The 21,183-nt window shown below is 40.8% G+C and overlaps 1 protein-coding gene across 1 annotated transcript in view; it reads left to right on the top strand.

The window, feature by feature from the left end:
- LOC106955671 (double-stranded RNA-binding protein Staufen homolog 2-like) overlaps positions 1–21,183 on the top strand; it is a 70,834-nt gene that overhangs the window by 12,826 nt on the left and 36,825 nt on the right. The window contains exons 4-6 of the mRNA XM_015045973.1: positions 1,458–1,586; positions 4,157–4,214; positions 13,069–13,439. Coding sequence (XP_014901459.1) covers positions 1,458–1,586; positions 4,157–4,214; positions 13,069–13,439 — 558 coding nt within the window. The remainder of the gene's footprint in view (positions 1–1,457; positions 1,587–4,156; positions 4,215–13,068; positions 13,440–21,183) is intronic.

Below are 21,183 nucleotides of genomic sequence, written 5' to 3'. Positions count from 1 at the left end.
AAAAAAATAAATTTAAAAATATATATATATAAAAATATATAAATATATTTATTTTTTTTTTTTTTTTTTTTTTTTTTTTTAAAGCCAAACTGTGTGTTCTTAGTTTCTTTTCCACTTCTTTTCTGGTGTCGGTTAGATAGGAAAATTATTGTGAGGGCATATTTGAGAGTCACTGACAGTGAAGTATTAAAAGATTCACAGTAAATCCAGGTTTAACCTGGAATAGGTGATCCTACTGAGGCTGTTGAACATCATCTGAGTAAGATATTGAACTTAGCAACACATTCCTGATGAGCATCATTTTACTGAGTTAAGGATGTGACTGAAAAACACAGACGCTTCAAGTTTGCACAACAAAGCTGAAAAGCAGCCAGTGAGCTCCAGCCCTTTCGGCATCTGTACGCTCGACATCCTTCAGCTTGTCGCTTGTTGACAGATGTTCAGAGTGGCTTCATTTTAAAGCTGCTGCCACTCTGTTTCTGTCGCCACATAGGACATCCCTCATGAGCCGCATAGGTCTTTATTGTGTCGCTTGAATAAGAAATATAACCAGCACATGGCATAATGTAGTCCATTTTTATCATCTGGATTTTTTTTTTTTTGCACCTATTCATCCTTCTGTCCATCTCAGTCAAACTTGCTCTCCTTGTCTTTCTATCCGTAATCCTCCTCTTTTATATGAAGAACAGAGCTTCTCTCACCATCAGGCAGTAATTCAGCCCCACACCCATTCTCTCTGCCTCTTTGATGCACACATTAGCCCCTGTGTGTGTGTGTGTGTGTGTGTGTGTGTGCTCGCTTGTGAGTGTATGTATGTATGTGTGCGTGGCGTTCTTTTGTGTAGTCCACTCACTCTTCTAAAATTTCCACATTGTTTCCCTCGGTAGGCAGCAGGGCTCAAATGAGCCTCTGTTTTCCCATCTTTTGTTTAAACAGAAGGAAAAAAAAAGCCTCCACCTTATATCAAATGGCTTTGAGGTGCTTATCTGTAGTTAATGCTTAATAAAGGAGTGAATCTGGCCGGGAGTTGGCTATTTGCTCCCACTGTGATGTCGTTTGCCGGCTTCATGCGTCCGGAGCAGCACTCGGGCTTGTCAGGCCGCTGTGAATGAGTGCGCCGAGGCCTGGCTTTTTCACAGGCTCCGGCTCCCCACAATGTTATTTGTACAGCGTAATTGTCTGTTTGTATAACACAACGACGTCCGATCTGCTCTTGGAAATTTCTGCTTACATTCTGCGTGGACAGATTTAATGCTTTGGGATTACTGAAAAACAAACACTTCACGTTGGATGGCTGACTTGGCTCAGGAAGCCCGAGTCCTGAGCCTCCATTCAGTTTCGGCTCAGGAGCAAAGCTAAGAAAGTCACCAGTGAAAACAGCATGTTGCCCCAATAATACTCAGTTGTGACTTTTTTTTCCCCTCATTGTTTGCCTGTTCATGTGCGCGCCCGTGCAGGTGAAGGTGAATAACGAGGTTGCCACGGGAACGGGACCCAACAAGAAGGTGGCCAAGCGGAACGCCGCTGAGGCAATGCTGCTGCAGCTGGGATACAAGGCCTCCACGGTCTCTCCGAATCCCTCAGAGGTACGAACCCAACCCAACTGCAACTTCTGTATTTCATTTTCGATCTATATACAAACCTCCCCCCCTCTCCCCCCTCCTCTGTTGTTAAGTGGAACCATTTATTTATTCCAGCGTGGGATTACTGTAAGCAGGCGTCCTTCAAACTTTTAAACTGTCATCAGCTCGCTGAGAAACACGGCTAAAGTCTGGGGACTCATGATGACTTTTGATGGATAACGAGAAACGCTCCTACACTGTTTGGGGGAAATGTCAGGAAAACTACGGAATTTGTTTTGAGGATTTTCCCCACTTCAACTAGCATTTTGTCCATCCTCTTTTGCAGATAACGTGTTTATCTCTATAGAAATATTATCTGCCAAAAGGTTCTTATGAAAACGTAAAAAAAAAAAAAAAAAAAAAAGGTCTGGAAACTCTTGACATTTCAATCTGCAACAGTATAACATCTTCACATTAATAATATGTAGTAACTCTTGTTTAAATTCCATCAAAGACTCAAGTATATACAAAGAGATATCAGATTTATTTCAAACCACATTTGAGCTGTAAACATTTTTATTAGGTCTTATTTCTTCAGTGAAGTGTAGACATACCAACACTGAGTCGACTCCCCTGATTTATCGCTGGTCTCAGTGCTGCTAACCCTATTACATAACACCTTCAGCTCCTCTGAACCAGGTGTTTTGCAAGCGACCATCGATCACCCTCATCTCTATGCGGCTCGTCGGTTTTTAAGCTTGAGAGAGCCGAATCCGATAGGGGATGTGTTGCGTAACCGAGCTTTCTGTTGAATTTTAATTGTCCTCCAGACATCGCCGAAGAAGAACAGCAACATTGTGATCACCAGCAGGTGTAGGGGGTGGGGGAGGAAGTATTCTCCTGTTTAAAAAAAAAAAGCATGGTTGGGTGTATGCTGTTGTTTAAGAGAGAAAATTAACATTCTGTCTGATGTTGATCTGATGGACAAAGAAAATCGTATCTACAATCGCTGTTCCCATTCTCATGTGATTGGAGATACAGCAACAAGGTTCAGGTTGTATGAAACACTAATTTTGGAGGTTTCTGAACATGCAGTGGATCCCAGCTTATTGCAGTAACTCAATCAGGTCACGTTGACCCGATTGATTTCATTTATTCGCAAATCATTGAGAACATGTTAAAAAAATACATGCGCTCCAATTTTTTTAGGAGCTCGGGAAGAAGCACGGGCCCAGAAAAAACACTTTTTTTTTATTTATTGCCCTGATGAGGGAGAATTGCGTCTCTCTGTCGAGTTGTATTTATGCACGAGTGAACAGGAAGTGACAAATTACTTTTTTGATATCCTCTGGAGTTTGCAGACTTTCTGATCAACTCACAAAAGTCAAAATCAAATATTTCACATAGATTTATTTTATGGTTAGGCGATTTTTTTTTAGGGACAATTACGGTACTATCTGTTTTCTTAAAAGGAGAAAAATGACTGTTCCATGACCTTTTTTTCCTCAAAATTAAGTGCTTAATTTGTAGTTTGTAGTGTAGTTTACAGTCAATTCCATGCTTGTGCTGTACAACCAGACGCATGTTGCACTGCATATCTGGGACTGGGCTGGAATTGGAGCAGGAGGTAAGCATACTGGAATATTGGGACGACTTTTATCAATGTTGATGAACCACAGACTCTTGCTTTTCACGCTTTCCGCTTATCCGCCGACTTGCACCACTGATGATTGCCGTCTCTTTCAACAAGGAAATGTCATTTGTAATTTCGCAAAATGGTTCAATAATAACTTCAGGAACAAAAAAAAAAATCCAATCAAGCCTCTGTGTTGCTTCTCAGTTTTTTTTTGTTTTTTTTCCTGATGTTATGTCTTATTGGATTTTTTTTTTTTTTAACTCGATTTATTACAAAAAGTCAAAAATATGTTGTTTTCTTTGAGAAAGAATGTCTATTCTAAATTAAATAAATAATGGTAAAATAGAATATATTTAATAGCCTCTGGTCTCTCAGACTTCATTCTAGGAATTTGTTGGCTGATCTACTTTCCCTAAGTCTTCAGATGCCCTTGAGGCCTGCAGCTTTTGTAGAAGAGCTCATCTCTGCTGTGATCACCCTCCATCTTGCCTCATCTTTTCCCTCCGTCCCCTGAGAGCTTTTTTTGTTCTCCGCTCCCACTGAGGGATCTGTAGAGGGCTGCTCAGAGGCAGTGGGCTGGATTTGTTTACAGCCATGACATCTCTTCAGCTGTTGCCCGCATCAGGAAGAATTTGTTTCTGTTTCAAACACCTACTTGTGGCTGTTTGTGTTTGTGCAGGCAGATAGGCTTACCGCTGCAGTAGAAGGAACCCTTTTTCAAGTTGCTAAACAGTGACACACACACACACACACCCTCTAAATAAGTAGCTGGCTTAGAGAGACAGTAGTCTCCATAGGCACCCCGTCTTGTGAGCGTTTGTCTCTTTGTGGACCAAACAGTAGGAAGGAACTTGTCTGACATGCGTGAAGAAGCTGTCTGTTCAAGAATCGACATCTCTCTTACCTCTCCTCCTCTCCCCCCCGACCCCCTTCTCTGCTTCTCTCTCCATCTCCACAGATGGACAACAAAGGCTGGAACGGACAAAAGGCGCCTTTTACCGAAGCAACGAGTAACAGTGAGTATCGGCACGTCTCCCTGTGTCTATTGCCATTTCCTTCTCCTCCTCCTCTCAGGCTTTCCAAAACCCCCTCCGATCTCGCAGGTGGTTTTAGCCACCGAGATGGCCCGGCGTTTAATCTCTGTGACTGGTCAATGGGCCTCTGACTGTCAGCTTAATTGGCCGTGCGTCCTCGTGGGGAGCCTGCGAATTCAGGCTCATTCACACGGGCTTACAGGGCCAACACACGGGGGCCCTCCGGGGAGTCCCTCCGCTACCTTCCTGAGCAAAAAAACGCAGCCTTTCAGTCAGGATTAACACACAAGCACACAGAGGTGCACAAACACACACACACACACACGTTGTTCATCCCACTAAACAGACACAAAACGAGCATGTTCATATAAAATAAGAGTTCTTATGGACAAAGATGAATCACAGGATGTTATTAATGTATTATGCACCTGAGGCAGAATGTATGAACATTGGTTTACAATGTTTAGGTTTAGGGTTTAAGCGTCTTGAACTCACCTTTGGCATCTTTTATTCCTCTTTCTGTCTGTTTGTGAACATTTTATGCCAAAACTATTTGACATCTGTTGACCTGAATATCACATGGGATGTTCTGTTCAAAGATATTCTGTTTTGTCTAGAATGCTAAACCGTGTTTTGGCTACATTAAAAAAAAAAAAAGAAAGAAAGAAATAAGGTGCATCCTTAAAAAAAAAAAAAGGAATCAGTTTATTTTTTTTTTCTATTTTAGGTACAGTAGATTGTCAAATGTGTTCTGACTGTGTGCCTTTCTCACTCATATAAAACTAGTCTGGCATCGCTTTGCTGCTATGACGGCGTCAGTTTTGCACGCGTGGTGTCCTCATATGAGGCCCGTCTAGAATTCAGTGGCCGACCTATTTGTTTGTAAATGTTTGCACAAGCAGTCTGCTTTTCTAGATGATTAACTGTCTATACCTGTAGCCATAAAACAAAGTCATATACACCAGATTGGGTGAAAATATAGTGTATATAGAATGCTTATTTATCAGTACTAGCCAGTATTTCGATTTAGCTTTTGCAGTAACGCGACCTTCTAACCACACTTTGAATCTTAAAGCTGTGTTTACTTTGTTTTACACATTTTTTAAAAAAAAAAAAAAAAAAAATCCTGACTGAATTCTGTTAGTCATCATCAGGACCAAAATACACATTTTTATCCTTCGGGGTATTGAGTCTTACTCTCTGAGAATCAGCTCAACTGTTTCTCATAAAGCACCGCTCAAGCAACAACATACCTGAAGCTCTACATGACATGGGCAGTAAAACCAGACGCAAGAACATTAAAACTTTTATAATCCGTTTATAAATGGTGATAAAAACCTTAATAAGACGGTCGATAGAAGTTAAAAATATACTAAAGAAAATTAAGGCATGTTGAAGTTATAAGCACATATGGTTACTGAGTAAAAAAAAATAAAATAAAATAACAGTAACATTTGATCAATGCTACTGAAGACTGCCTCCAGTTCTGGACCACACGTTTCAGTAAGCCTGCATATTCAAAGCAAATGATTGATTTGGAATTACAGAGGATATTAAAATAGCTACCTTAGGGTGCAGCATTGCCAATAAAGGTTTGATAAGTAGTAAAAATTTAATGTCAGTACTAGATTAAAACATATGGAGGCGTTTTATAATTTATTTTAGAGCTACCTGGTAATACTCTAGCTGCCTTATTTTAGAATAATTGTAAAAATATCTTAACATTAATTGTTTTTTTCTTCTTCTTCTTCTTCTTCCAAAAAGGGGCATTTTATCTGCTCAGTTTAGCAGAGCAGCTTTGTAAACAAGCAAGACTTTATTTTGGATGAGCTGAGATTTGTGGGAGAGCAACACAACAGCCAGGGGTGATAATAATCTTGTTCTTAAATTAAAAGTCTACGCCCCTGTATGTTTTTTAAAATAATAAAAACAAACCATTCCCATAGACATCCTGATCTAATGTTGTGCTTGTAACCTTAGCACCAGATTAACTTCCTCTGATTAGTAGAACGGGGGGCCGTCGGCATTAAACAGTAAACATTAAGGCTGTAACGGTATGCAGATATCATTGTTGTCAGTATGTTTTTGATTTGCTTCAATAAGCAACTTACATTATGCAATATTTCCAAATCCAGTGGGCTAATATCTTCATAGCTTCAGCTTTTTCACATTAAATTTAGCTAAAACATTAGCTTGCTGTTGATAAATTAACACAGATGCAATATAAGACAAACATTATTGAAATAAATGTATGTAGATTTTTAATTTTTGTTTTTTTTTTTGCACAAAATAATTCAATAATGTTGTAATTTACTTAGGTATGTAAAGTCCCAGAGTAAAATTGTATAATTTGAGGGGAGTTGGACTCAAATACTCTTAAAAGGAAATGAAAGAGATGCTGTTTTGTAGAAACGGCTGTCCCCCCCACCCCTCATCTGTATGTTTTTAAGAAAATATCATTTAAAAACCTATCATTTTATTTCTTGGTTTCCCATTTCGTGTTTTTTGTTGTAGTTGTAGTCCAAGCTGGGCATTGTCTAGTGGAGAATGTCAGATTTGTTGAAGGTGAAACACTTTATACGAAAATAGTCAGTGTCCTACATCACCCAGTGTGCTAAATTAGCCTGCTATGCACTGAGTCTGATAGGTTGTGACGTCCCCAGCTGATAAAAGGTCCTGACATTTTTACTATGATACCAACAAAGTTAATGCCAGGAGCTTAGAAAGAAGCTGAGAGGCTGAAAACACGTTGTTCAAATGTAAGCTTTCTGCTGTCCTTTGACATAGTACATCCAATATTACCTTTGAGAATAGAATTTATTTTATCTTACAGACTCTTAAAAACAATTCTGCACATTGATTCTATTTTTTTTTTTTAGATTTGAAATACAGAATTTGGATGAGAACATGAACCTCTCCCCATACCACCCTGGTGCCTTAATTTAGTCCAATCTTGTGAAAGATGCATCATCTTCATGTTTACAGATTGATGATTATGCTCTCGGATGAAGTGTTTCAGTGTTTGTGGTTTCTATGGTAACTCAGGATGCAGGAGTTGCCCAATACCTCCAGAGTTGAGCTCCCTGGGGAAATGTCTTCCTTATTTGGAGACCATTTCTGCTGTTGGCATTGAATGCGCCGCTGGTCCGCTGCCATTCTCGGTTTATCTCGCGCACCGTGCATGAGGCTTAACTATCTGCTAATCAGCTCTTAAAAACGCCCGATCCGCACAACACTCACATGACGCTAATGTCTGGATAATGTTTTTGCATAAACACCATTTACAACTCATTCAAACAAATACAGCTGGTCTCGGTTTTCTGTGTGTGCCTGCAGTTGGTGAATGGAAGATGTTTCTGATTTCGTCCTCTGTGCTGATTGGCTGAACACATTTTGGTTAAAAAGTGTTGTAACAGACTTGGCTGAGAAGGGGACTTTGCAGCTTTTACACCCAAATGCCAAAAATTGGATTTATAGGTGCATTTCTTAACAAATGTAAATACTCTTTATTGATAACAGTAAAGTAGCTGTGGCAGAAGCAAAGTGCACATTGTGCAGCCGTGGGAAATAAGTATTTGATACACCATCAATTTCTCAAGTATTCACACTTACAAAGAATGGAGAGGTTTGTAATTTTCATCATAGGTACATCTCAAATATGAGAGACAGAATCTAATATAAAATCCATAAATCCACATTGTATATTTTTAAATAATTTATTTTATTGCATGAAATAAGTATTTGATGATAGCCAACAGAGTTTCAGGTTTGTTTGTTTATCTGGACCCCCATAATAACGGCTACTCTTCCTGGGGTCCACATCATAAAAAAAAAATTATATATATATATATATATATATATATATATATATATATATATGTGCTGCAAAAACAGTTAAACACGCCTAACATAATATTGGAAACATAACATATGATTTCATAAATGCACTTTATGTAATAAAATAATGAAGTTATATTGGAAACAACACATTTTCACTATTATAACACTAAGTACTAAAATATTTTAGCGGGGCATTTGTTACGTTTATAACAGCTGACAGAAGTGAGTTCCATGTTTTCATTCCTCTAAAAAATAAGCTTTCCTCCGAAGGCTGAGGTAGTACGGGACCCCTTGCTGTGCGTTTCGGGTCGTCGTCGTGCTGAACGACCGCGCCACGACTCGTCTTCAGTGCTCTCGCTGAAGGAAGGAAGTTGCTGCACAAAATCTCATGATGCTCCCCTCAGTACAATGCAGTCGTCCTACACACTGCAGGATTTTAATCAATGGTTATGTAGTGTGTTACTATGGCAACCTGTAGGACTATGGTCTCAGCTCTCTTCAGGTCGTTGAGCAGATCTTCCTGTGTTGACTGCAAACTGTCTTAAAAAAGTGTCTTTACTTGTGGATAATCTTTGCTCGCAGTAAAATGTCGAGCTTCAAATCGTTTCGAAACTTCAGCCATAACTGCTTCTCTAAAGTCATTGCTGATTTCTTATCTTCTTGGCACTGTGTTGGCACACTGTTTTGTGCTCCGGCTCGGCAATTTGTCAAAACTGCTGGGCCCTCTACAAGTAGTTACGCTTGGAAATGTGAATCTGGGAGTCGAGTCTGTGCGAATCATTTTCATTTTCACTCTTATTTTCTGACTTAATCATCCCTGACAGCAACAGTTCAGTTGTTAGACTAATTTTTTTTTCCCCCTCCGGTCTATTTCTGGTTCATTATTGCAGTGGAAACACGGTGAAATATCTTTGCTGTCGTCATTAATTTGGTTTTCCCAGGCATAAACAATAGTGCCCATTAGAAAATCTTGCAGAACAAACTGGGCTAATAATACAATTTTAGGGCTGATTAACTTTGAAAAAGTGATCACAATGAAACTAGCAAAACACAAACTTGGCAGCAGAAAGGCAATAAACCATTGTAGCGCCGAAGTCATTGTAGAGAACCCGCAATAAAACCTCACATAACCACACCGGATTAGCATTGATTTAATCTGATTTTCTTTTTTCAATATTTGCAAAGAAATGCAATAACAGTTTATATATATATATATATATATATATAAATCCTGACTTTTGATAGTCTTTTTAATGTAGCAGTTATAAATAAAGGACTTCTGCAAATATACATTGCCTTGAACACCCTATACTTTTCAGATTTTGTCATTGCAACTTATAATTTCAATGTATTGCTTTTCCATTTTCTTTACTATTAAAAAGCCAAAACATGTGGCGTACATTTGTCTTGATTCAGTCATTTGCAGGAACACCTTTTGTTGCTCTGCTAGGGCTGCAAAATATACCCAATTCCATCTCATTATCGGTTTGCTGTCATGGAGGATAAGATAGAAACTCCAACCGAAACAACAGCATCCCCGCAGCATGATGCTACCACCACAGTGTCTCACCATGAGAGACAACGCAAGATTTATGGAGTACATCCACAACTCCTCTCCTCTAATTTAGTTGGGGAGGGACAGTGAATGTGTCATGAGCGGCTCATTTACTGTTGTATCTTTAGTGCTTTCTCACACACACACACACACATACATCGCGGCCACTCACAACCTTTATTCCAGACTGTGTGTGTGTGTGCGCGTGTGCGTGTCTGTCCTTTGACCGCGTCTTCGCGTGATCCGCGGAAGACGCAGCTCCAGCAAACAGGGTGGCTTAAAGACAGGAAGGGAGCGTAAAAAGAAAGCAGAAGAAAACGAAGTAAGAAGAGTGATTTTTCTCCCTTTTATTCCCAGGGGTGCTGCAGCAGGGCTTTTCACTTGAGTTGCCACAATTCATTTCCTGCCGCCCGTATGTGTGTTTGTGTGCGTTGTGTGCATGCGTGAACTATGTAAAGGTCTTGCTCCACACTGGTGATTTATAGCGGCGGGCTCCGGCCTTATCTGTTTTCGATCAGTCTCATGCTCGGCTCTGGCTTCCTTCCAGCACTCCCCTGGCCCACCGGACACTGAGTCTGGGTGGGACCCCCTCAGGAACAACACAGCTCTCTCTCTCTCTCTCTCTCTCTTGCTCTTTTATCCCCCTCTCCTCTTCTCAGCCTTGGCTTGTTCCCCCCCCCCCCTCCCATCCCCTTCCTCCAACCCCACTTTCCCTAACTCGCTCTTGCTTCGTGCACAAAATTTCACAACCGCTGTCTCAACATCACGCAAAAATAAACTCCGTCACTCTTGCTTATTCGCTCGCTCTGGCTGTGTTTCTTTGTCTTGCTTCTCACGCTCACCATCTGACATCAGCTTCGAGTACTCAGTCACATGCAGTCGTCCTCACATTGCACACTCCTCCGTCGGTATTCTGATGTCATGCTGGATGACTTCTGTTATTTTATTCCACCGCGTCCATCGTGCAGCTTTCGATCAAATTTAAATTCCAGCCATGAACATGACCTGGGAAAGGAGGGAGAAACATCCTCGAAGTTGTGTCACGGTTGGCGATGGGGCAGTTTGTTGTAGCATGAGTAATAAGCCTTGGATTTCGTTTTCTTCTCTTTTTTTTTTTTTTTTTTTCGGAACGAGAGCCAGCCACTCTTTGTGCTCGGAATGGGAATCGCTGTCAGCGCGTTCCCAGAAACCTTAGACATGATTTTACTACAAGTGTGCAAATCTCTGCCGTTGTGCGGTGGATGGTAAATGTTAACTGAAACAGGAAGTGGCCTGTCAGTCATGGCGCTCGCTCCAGCACTTTCTCCCAGCTGTTACTCCACACACACACTTCACACATACACATACACACACGCACGCGTACGTGCGCGCACACGCAGAAACAAGCCCTCAGACAGACACGCAGACTCAAAGACAGCTGGTCTTCCTGTCTCTGCTGACCTTGGACGGGCTCCTCGCGGGGTTTTAGCATCCACTCATCCTCACATCCTCTTTTATCGTAACTACCTCACAAGCACATCCTTGCCTGCTGTCTTCTGCCTTTGACATGCCTCACATGTTTGTCTTTCGAGCTCACAGCTTCGGTGGAAGCATTAAACTCTAGGTTGTGTCCTCCTTCGGTCTTTCATGACTATCCCTTGACAGTGTTATCACTGACCAACGTAAAATAGTTTCCAAACTGGATAAAGAAAACTCCTTTAGTTCGGCGAGTTGTGGCAGAGCTCCTATTTAACGGAAAGCTTTGCAGACAGTAAAGGGCTTCGTTTTCCTGTATCTGAATGGCTCTGAATGTTTCTTAAGAAGAATTCATCAAGGTTCTGTTGGGTCTCTGGGATTGACGGAGTGTTGAAAGTGGGACAGCTGATACTGCTGTTTCTCATCAGGGATGAAGTCACTGACGGCCTGTTGATATCGGTGGACGCTCTGTTTCTGTCTCTGTTTGTGTTTGAGAGTGAGAGAGAAAGAGGCTTTAGCAGTCAACCTGATGTAAAAGTCTAAAGATACATTAATGGAGCTTAGACCTGCTGATGTAATACCAGAATGTCAACTGTGATAGAAATGAGGATCTAAAATTTCTGCCCCTTTTACTCTGAGTTCAACAAATTGACTTTTTAGTGATGAGTCCAAATAATTGTATCTCAAAACGCAGCCGACTTTTTCTGACAACATGCAGTTGTCCATGGACTTTATTTCTAAATCCTGTTTTTTAAGAGGTTATTATTCATTTATGTTATGACATTTTCTTTTTGGTTTTGGCAGTAAAATACAATTTTCGTCCAACCTTTTGTCGAATCTTTTTTAAATTATGCACAATCTAAAATCAAAACAGGGCAATTTTCTGACCTCTAGATTTTTTTACTTTTAGATTCTGAGCCTATTGTTCTTATGTTTTTGTTTTTCACTATGGACAAAATAAGCACAGAATATAAAAACATTATATTTTTTGAGCATTTTTTGTTCACAAAGTATGACTTGAAAGATCTATATTTAGCTTCCACCCACGTTGTTAGCAGATCTAAGGCGTTTTTTTTTCTAGATGCAAACATTTTTCACAGCGCTAGCTGAGTAGCCGTGGGTCTGTTTACGACCGAGCGACTGAGGAATCTGTTTAGACGTGACTTCAACACATTCGTAACGATAAAAGCTACAAGAACCAAGTTTGCCGTCTTATTGAGTAGTTCTGCACAACAGCAAGTCAAGAAATATTTAGATTGTCATTATAAAGTCAAACAGAAGCAAAGCAGTGAAGTGTTGCGTTCGCTTTGACTTGTGTTTCGCTGCACACTGAATGTTGGTGTTGATTCTCAGTCATCCACAGCAGGACGATCCTAAGTAGAAGTCCAGTTTCCTTCCGCACTTAGGCTTGCAGACAGAATAAATGAGTGATGCTCTGAAACAAACAGCCAGCGATCAAAATCTCAGTGATATACATTTGTTCTGGGAAGAATTGGAAAATCACTGTTAAACACTTGGTTGGTGAAATGAGTCAACTCAATAAGGACGGTAGACACAAAAGTGGGGTTTTATGTACAGAGTAATAAGTGGAGTTTCTTAAAATATGACATTTTTATTGTTGACACATTGTCTTTGTCTTTCTCTTCTTTTTTTTTATTGTCTTGTCTCAGACGTGCTATGCTACCTTGAAGCCACCATGTGTTTTTTAATCTCTTCTGCGGTCAAATAAAATATAAACAAACAATGTAGTAATGCGAATGAGCAATATCCCATCAGATAGCCTGGATTTTAAAGCTGTTGCTAAAGAATTTTGAAAGAAAAATCAAAATTTTTCAAGAAAAAAAGTCTAATGTATTTTATCTGTGTGAACAGTACACGTTTTCACGGTATTGTTCCTTCCTTTTGGTACAGATCTTTTTGACCACTGTTGTCAATCCATGCAGTTGTTATATTTACAATTGTTCTTATTCGATTTCATTCCTCCAGCCCAGAAGGGTCTGCTCCACCTCAGCCCCGACGTCTACCAGGAGATGGAAGCCAGCAGGAAGCAGAGTGGCAGCGCACCAGTCACCGGCAGCAGCGGCGGCGGCAGCGCCACCGGAGGGTCCGTCAATTACGTTGCATCCAAAGACGCGGGGTCCTGCACTGCCCCTCTGCCCCCAGGACATTCTCCGTATTACAGCGGCTCGTCTTCCTCGCCCAGCCCCACTGCTACCATGGCCAGAGAGCTGCTGCTTAACGGGCAGTCACCTCCAGCGGACGGGTCGCTGCCCGTAAAGGGGAAGAACCTGGCCTGCAGTGTTTCTGTGCAGCCGGCACAGCAGCTGGACTACCTGGCTCACATCCAGGGCTTCCAGGTAGGAGTCAGAGATGTGGCGCCAAGGCGTCTTTTAAGTTTCTCCTCTGAATTTCTGTCCCTGAAGTTTACGTACGTGTCGCTGCTGCGGTGCTCAGGGAGGATAGAAGTATACAAAAGACACAAGTACTTCGCGATACTAGTTAAACTGCGGTAGACTCCGGTTCTTGTTTGAGCGAAGCAGCCATTTTATCCGAGCGCAGACCACAGAGGAGACCGCTAAAATAAAACAAAATGTCTAACTCTGCATGAGAAATGAAACCTGCACGTCATAAATATGAGAGTCAGAGTTTGCAAAGTTAAACAAGAATAAAAGCACCCCGTGCTTTCGTTGGCTCAGCTGTTTTTAAAGTAAAATAATATGTTATTTAGAAATGCACCAATGGGCTTTTCATCCGTGATGCAGATTTGTGTTTCTTTGAAGTCAAGACTACCAATTCAGATCTTGACTGATTATAATTTTGTTTTGTTCTTTTTTTAAGACATGTAATCTTGAAAGAGAAGTAAAACGCTGCTGGTTCTTTGATAGAGGTGCTAGAAAATGAAGGTATGACAGCATTATCACCTTTTTATGCATCAAAAGGTCTTCTAGATTCATATCTGCTTTGTTTTTAAGTTAGCGAGCGCAGCAGAGCTGTTGGCTGACGTGTTTATAGATCGCCACTTCTACATGGGAGAGGGAAAGTGAAAGTGAGATGAAACAAACCTGATTACGAGCCATTTAACCTGTCAATCTCTGGCCAGAACCGTTCAAGGTGGCCAATTCCTTTCTGGCGAATTGATTGGTGCATCTCAAATAATTGCAAAAGTGCATTCTTTGCCGTTTTGGATTGTGCTTACCTTAAAGAAATAAATTTAAAAAAAATCTCGACGAAAAAAATAGTTAACCAGATGAATGTAATTCTGTGATTTAGCAGATGTGCAGTAAATAATAAGTTTGCAGTATTTTATGATTGTTTGTTGTTGAAGTGTCGGTGTGTTTAGAACATCATGTAACAGACTGAAAGCACAATCAGTTCTCATTAGCGGACCTGGAGAGAAAGCACCAGCTTCACAGGTGGGTCTGTCGGTACCAATCCAGACACATTCACACACCCTCTTCCAGGTCTGTGTGTGTGTGTGTGTGTGTGTGTGTTTTCCACCCGGGGGAGAGAGAATCTGTTGTCTGTTTCAATCTGTACATACCTGCGCGCTGATACCAGCCCCTGCTCATTTAAGCCGCAGATGCTTTTTATCAGTTGGAGCTAAAACATTTTATCTTAACCTGCTGAGGGTTCCTTTGAAAGGCCTTTGTTATTGCTCTTAGCCTTCCTGTGTGGATGTAACCTGAGAGAGCTCTGCCGCCTGGCCAATCACACACACACACACACACACACACAGACACACACACACGCACTCAAAACAGCAGGTCCTGTTTAGTGGGAACGGATGAGCCGGGCAAAAGCTTGCCTGTAAAGTTGGCGTTCTTGTAGTTTCCTAAACATATTTACTGTAACATATTACATAGTTGTGTGCTTTTTTTTTTTTTTTTTTGCCTGTAAATGCTTGCAGACATTTCTGGGAGTAAAAACACAAACAAGCATCGGTTTACGCGCTGATCCCCTCGTGTTTCTTAAGCAAAGAATTCAGGCTGTAATTGAGACATGCTGACAATGTGTGTTCCTTTGAGAGGATGTTTCATATCTTCTGGGTTTGTAATGAAGACCTCTGCTTGCTTACAGAGCTGTGTTGAGCAAACCCTCTAAGCTTTATACGTCGCTGGTCATCACTGATTTTTAATATTTAACCAAAATCCCATCGCTTGATTCTTTGTGTCCAAGTGCCTTTCTATTTGCACGGTCTACTAATCGATTTTTCTTTTTGTTTGAAACTCGATAATGCCGTCGTTGTTGGATTAGAAATCTTGTAATGTCATTATGTTATCCAAGTGTGCAGATTACAGTGACTGCGGCACAATGAATTAAGGAAACCTGGCCAGCACCGAGGGCGTTCTCAGGAGACAAAACCTCGAGTCTACCTGCTAAGCCTTTTTTTTTATCTAATTGGAAAACAGCCACAGGGGGGAAACGCGGAGCGTAGATGTTGGCACCTGTTCCAGAGTTTTTGTTTGTCCTAATAATTTGGTTGCTGTGTTGTTGGCACAGTGGATATGTGAGAGCGTGAAAGTAGGACAGAGACAAAAAGGGGAAAAAAAAAAGCTGAAAGTCAAAGACACTTGGGACAAAAATCTCCTTGTTTCCTGTAGTTCCTCGTCTTTTTTTTAGGTTTTGCTTTATGGCCATTTTGTTGCTGTAGATTTACCTGTCGTAAATCATAAATTATCTATATTCCATTTGTTTTCCCATTGACACTGCATTCTTGAAATGTTTATTCAGTTTTTCTGCTTGTCGTTCCTCGTCACAGTGACATCTTATTTTTGTGAAAAGAATTACGCTGCCACCCGTTTTCCTCCCAGTTGGCATGGTAGACTCAAACTTGGATGGTGTTTACAGCCCTTCAAGTTTCCTACATTTTTACTCTGCCGATAATCATCCCGAACAAACACTGTGATTTATCTTTTTTAAAGTTGCTTATGAAGTAATGGCTTCTTCCTTGCTGAGTGGCCCATTTGTCCTGACAGAACTGGTGTAACTAAACCAGATTTTTAAATTTGGGTCAGAGATGACGTCTCCACAATATTGACTACAGGTCCTTCTCAAAAAAAATTAGCATATTGTGATAAAGTTCATTATTTTCCATAATGTAATGATTAAAATTAAACTGTCATATTTTAGATTCATTGCACACCAACTGAAATATTTCAGGTCTTTTATTGTTTTAATACTGATGATTTTGGCGTACAGCTCATGAAAACCCAAAATTCCTATCTCAAAAAATTAGCATATTTCATCCGACCAATAAAAGAAATGTGTTTTAATACCAAAAAAGTTAACCTTCAAATAATTATGTTCAGTTATGCATTCAATACTTGGTCAGGAATCCTTTTGCAGCCTTCAGTGCGGCGTGGCATGGAGGCAATCAGCCTGTGGGACTGCTGAGGTGTTATGGAGGCCCAGGATGCTTCGATAGCGGCTTTAAGCTCATCCAGAGTTTTGGGTCTTGCATCTCTCAACTTTCTCTTCACAATATCCCACAGATTCTCTATGCGGTTCAGGTCGGGAGAGTTGGCAGGCCTGTGCTCAATAAACCAGTAAACCATTTACCAGTGGTTTTGGCACTGTGAGCAGGTGCCAGGTCGTGCTGAGAAATGAAATCTCCATCTCCATAAAGCTTTTCAGCAGATTGAAGCACAAAGTGCTCCAAAATCTCCTGATAGCAGCTGCATTGACCCTGCCCTTGCTGCTGCTTTTATAGTAAAACCCTCTTCCTCTCTGAGTGGCCTTCCAGGCTGTGTTACTTCAGCACTCATTTCTCTGGAGACAAATACACACAGCTTCACATTTTTGGGGTGAATAATGCACATTTCACTCTAAAAACACATTCTTTTGTGTCTCGGTTGGACACAGCCGTAGAGTTTTTAATGGCATCGTCATGTTTTGTGGAAATTATGTTAGGAGTGAGCCACACTTTTCAAGAAGTTAAGGTCCACAATTCCCTTCCTGCTTTCTTGCCCTGGTTTCTTTGGATTTTACCTATAATCGCCACAGAAGGACGCAGTGTGTTTGAGGTGTTGCGCTAAAATACCCACCCAATGAAAACGCTGTCCTTGCCGGGTGGCGGGTGTGCCTCGTTTTAACTCAGACGTTGTGAGTCAGAAGCTGACGTAGCCACGATGTCATCACCTGTGCTTTCCCAAATAATCTAAAGCATACTAAACTTAGCAGGAGAATATAAAATAAAAATTATAGCTCATTATTCTGGCGTTTACCAAGAAAAATTATATTAGTTGCTCTAACTGTGTTGAAAAAGGAAAAAAAAAAAAGTCGAATAAGATTTAAGGTCAGGAAATAAGAAAGAAAAGTTCCTCTTTCTTTCTTTTTATAGAGTAAAAATTTGGTTTCAACAGATGATGTGAATTAAATCTAGTTGCATGCTTTTTCTATACGTTGTAAAATAAACTGGCTCTGTTGCATTTATAACTAAATGAGTGAACAGCATGCGGCCTTTTCCATAAGCCATATTCCCTGGTAACTGGCAGCAACAGCAGATGTGACACCTTTGTAGCCCCACTCAGAGGTTACGCCACTCCTGATGCTGTTCCTGCACTGCCGTGGAAAATATGACAAGAACCGCTTTGTTTATTGTTTCATTTTGACCAGCCTGTCGGGTTTTATTATCGACATTGGGCATTAGATCTTTTACTCTAAAAACTGAGGTAATATTAAAAATTCAGTGGCACAGAATCTTTGAAGACTGAGGGTGGAAACGAAACCCCTCAATGTTTCTCGAGAGTTTGAGGGAATAGATCAACCTGCTTTATTCGACATTCCAAGTCAAGTTTAAAGAGATAAATCCTCTGTTTCATAGCCTCTCTCCGTCCAAAACAACAAATCCGAGATGCTAATCAGCCGAGATTCTTTTAGCGGGGTCGTGGTGAGCTTAACATTGGAGACGGATTTAGAGGCAAAGCGGGGATGTACTCTTTGCTGCACTGAAATCAGAACGTGATGTTGGAAATCCCATGTTAATGAAAACACTATCCTTGCCGGGTGGCGGGTGTTGATATCCATTCACTCCAGTTCCCAGGATTTCTCACACTTTCACACTGTTTGTTCTTCCCTCTCTCCGCTTCCTCCTTTGGCCGTGTAGAAAAACCACATCAAGCGGCGCCGACTACACCTAGTACACTGCCTGGCAGTTTCTGAGCTTACACAAAACACACCCTTTTTTTTTTCCACCTTTTTTTCTCCCTCCCTGATCTCCTCTGCTCACTCTCTCTCTCTCTCTCTTATCGAGATCAAATGCATGATCTGCTGCAAGCGCTCAAAGACCAACAGTTTGTTTCCAATCTCCTTGTCATCATTTCATTCCTCCGCTCTCTGTTTACTCTGGGATTTGCTTTAGAAAATACATTTTGGGGTGGCTAATCCCACCACGCTTTATTTCTGCGGCCCCCGGTGATGGCTTCCAGCTGCAGTCTGCGGCATATTTGTGTGAAGAGCAATCTTCGAAAACAAGTTTTGTCTGTGGTATAAATCAGACTGCTAATGCTCTGCTGGCTCGGCGCACAGTCTCTGCTCACATGGTGGCCCTCCGTGTGCGTGTCAACGCGCATGCCTGCGTCTGCGTGCGTTTAGCAAAACTCGGCAGTGATGTTTTTGCGCCGCAATCAAGCCCATTTGCGAACCTTTAAATCAAATACCCTCAAGTGCCAGCGCTGCATTTTTTTGCTAATTTGAATATGCAGCATAATCGCTTTTCCTCGCCTTTGTTCTCGTGTATTTTGATAGTATTGATCATATTTCATTGAATTCCTGACATTTGGCAGCAGTGGCGGTTGTGTGCCACCGCAGGCTCGGCACGTAGAGACGGAGGGTGTGTTCACCCTGGCACTTTGTTTGGAATCTGAAACAATACTTTTCATTATGTCCTCACGCAAGTTTCTCAGAAAAACTCTAGGCCTGCATTTTTCCTCCAGTTTTAAGTCGTTCTGTGCTCAATGAGCTCTTGTCACAAGACAAGTTTCGAAGCGTTCCCATGACTGTTCTGTGAGAGGGGGGGAAACATAAAAACACAAATTTGTGCTGTTGTCTTTGACTGAATCTTCATGGATGTTTGAGTTTTGCCAGCAGGATCTTCCCCAAAACACTATTACTGCCCTACGTCAGGAAGATAGTACAGAAAATGTACAGTTTGCCTTGAAATCATGCAGCAAATACTAACTTAAATATCATTAAATGTTACTCTGCTAGCATACTTTATTTACAGGGGGATATTTTACGGGACAGAGCATACCCATCGACGTTCCTGTTGAAAACTGTTTCCCAAAGAGTAATTTGTTAAACCTGCGCACCTCGCACTCGCAATTAAAACCGAAACAAATCTCCTTTGAAACGAGACGTCATGGGAACGCAGCCGAGTTTATTTCGAACTGAGGATCTCGTTTTCATAAAGACTTTTAGTGGTGAGTGCGTTTCAGGAGGAGCACCTTTGTTTGGCCTCCACATCCTGCTATTCCTGGAAGTCCAGAGAATATCAACAGTCCACTCGAAACCTCTTGACTCCAATGAAGTGGCTTATTTTGGAGCCTAATTGATCTTTGCCAGATTCTCTCAGCAGAGGCTTGACAACTATGAAGTCAATGTTATTTCCTACTAGCTGCACGTTGTTGTGAAATCCTCGTATTTAAGCAAGCAAATAATGCAACAGCCCTCCGGTTCAGTGTTTGTTTTAGAAGATACTCTTACAGCGTTGTGAAACTTCATCTTCAGGATCTGTGTGGGCTTCTCTCGCTGCTCCCCAACATTTCATTTCTGATTTTAAACTTCGGGTGTTGACCTACATAATTGTTTATGTAACATAGATTTTGCCAAGCTTCATGAACAGTGACTGTGGGTTTTTTTTTTGTTTTGTTTTGTTTTGTTTTGTGCATGTTTACATTTGCTTGAATGAAGAGGGCCATTGGAAGATGAGCCGTCCAGCTTTAGAAGCCAGATGTCAGAGGTCGCTCCACATTAGTGCCACCGATCAATTGCAGGCCTTGCATAACTCTCCTGCTTCTTTGTCTCCAAAGGAAGTGGATTAGAGGTTGTTTTTTTGTGATGGGACCAGGGATGATTAGTCGGGCCTGTTTAGAATGCATCCGCTCACAGATGCACTCAAAACAGGCCGGCTAGCATTTGAGAATGGGCCGCTTGTTTTTAAGACGCTCGTTATTTCGGTTTCCGCCAAATCATTACAAATGAAATGATCCTGTGTAGACGCTGACGGGTCAGTCAACTTTGTTTCCTGCCTTCGTTTAAAGAGTTGGTGGTTAATCCTCAAAGTGGTCAGATTTATTGACTGTTTTGTCAAGAAATAAAAAAGCCACCAGGATTGTAGAACCCACGGGTGATTTTTGGTGACCTGCCAGTTTTCAGTCATTTCTTGACCTCATCATGTTTAGCATTCTGTTTTTGATCAGAAATCAAGAGGAAAGAGAATGAAGTGGAGGAAATCAGAAAAAAAAAATCAATAAAATTTACAAAACAAGATTTATTTACATGTTAACTCTAGTATTCAATATTCTTTGCAGTGGAATTCAGAAGATGTAGAAAATCATTAAAAGGTAAAAAAATTAAGTAAATTAGTCAGTATTTACTAATTGATGTGTGGCTGGGAATGAATGATAAACAACATTTTATCTGTGCTACAAGCATAAAGCTACCCTGCTTCATTTGTTCCCAAGCCTGTTTAGATTGACCAGTGTGCTGGAGATGAGTTTTAATCTTCATTGAAAGGAAAGAGGTGAATTTAAATTCTACATTTTTCTTAAATTGACGAGTACTGTTGATATTAAAACATCTCCGCAGCATTATTCTTCCACCACCATTCTTAGCAATGATGAACCCTTATGAAACTTTACAGGAACATTTTAACAGATATCATTCCTAAGAGCAAAACAAAGAGGAATCTCCTAGAAAGGACACAAATGGAGAATAATAATTAATATGATATTTCAGTTTTATTACCAAGAAATCTAATTTTGTTTTATATTGTTCCATAACAGGGATTTTTTTTTTTTTTTTTTTTTTTTTAAAGGGCCCCCTTTAATTTAAAAAAAAAAATTTTTTTAAAAAGGGCAATTTTTTTTCGCTGAAGTTTTT

The sequence above is a fragment of the Poecilia latipinna genome, unplaced genomic scaffold (genome assembly GCF_001443285.1).
Source record: "Poecilia latipinna isolate Pla-1442-1.1 unplaced genomic scaffold, P_latipinna-1.0 Scaffold757, whole genome shotgun sequence".
Taxonomy (NCBI): domain Eukaryota; kingdom Metazoa; phylum Chordata; class Actinopteri; order Cyprinodontiformes; family Poeciliidae; genus Poecilia; species Poecilia latipinna.
This window is presented reverse-complemented; position numbering and strand designations above follow the sequence as displayed.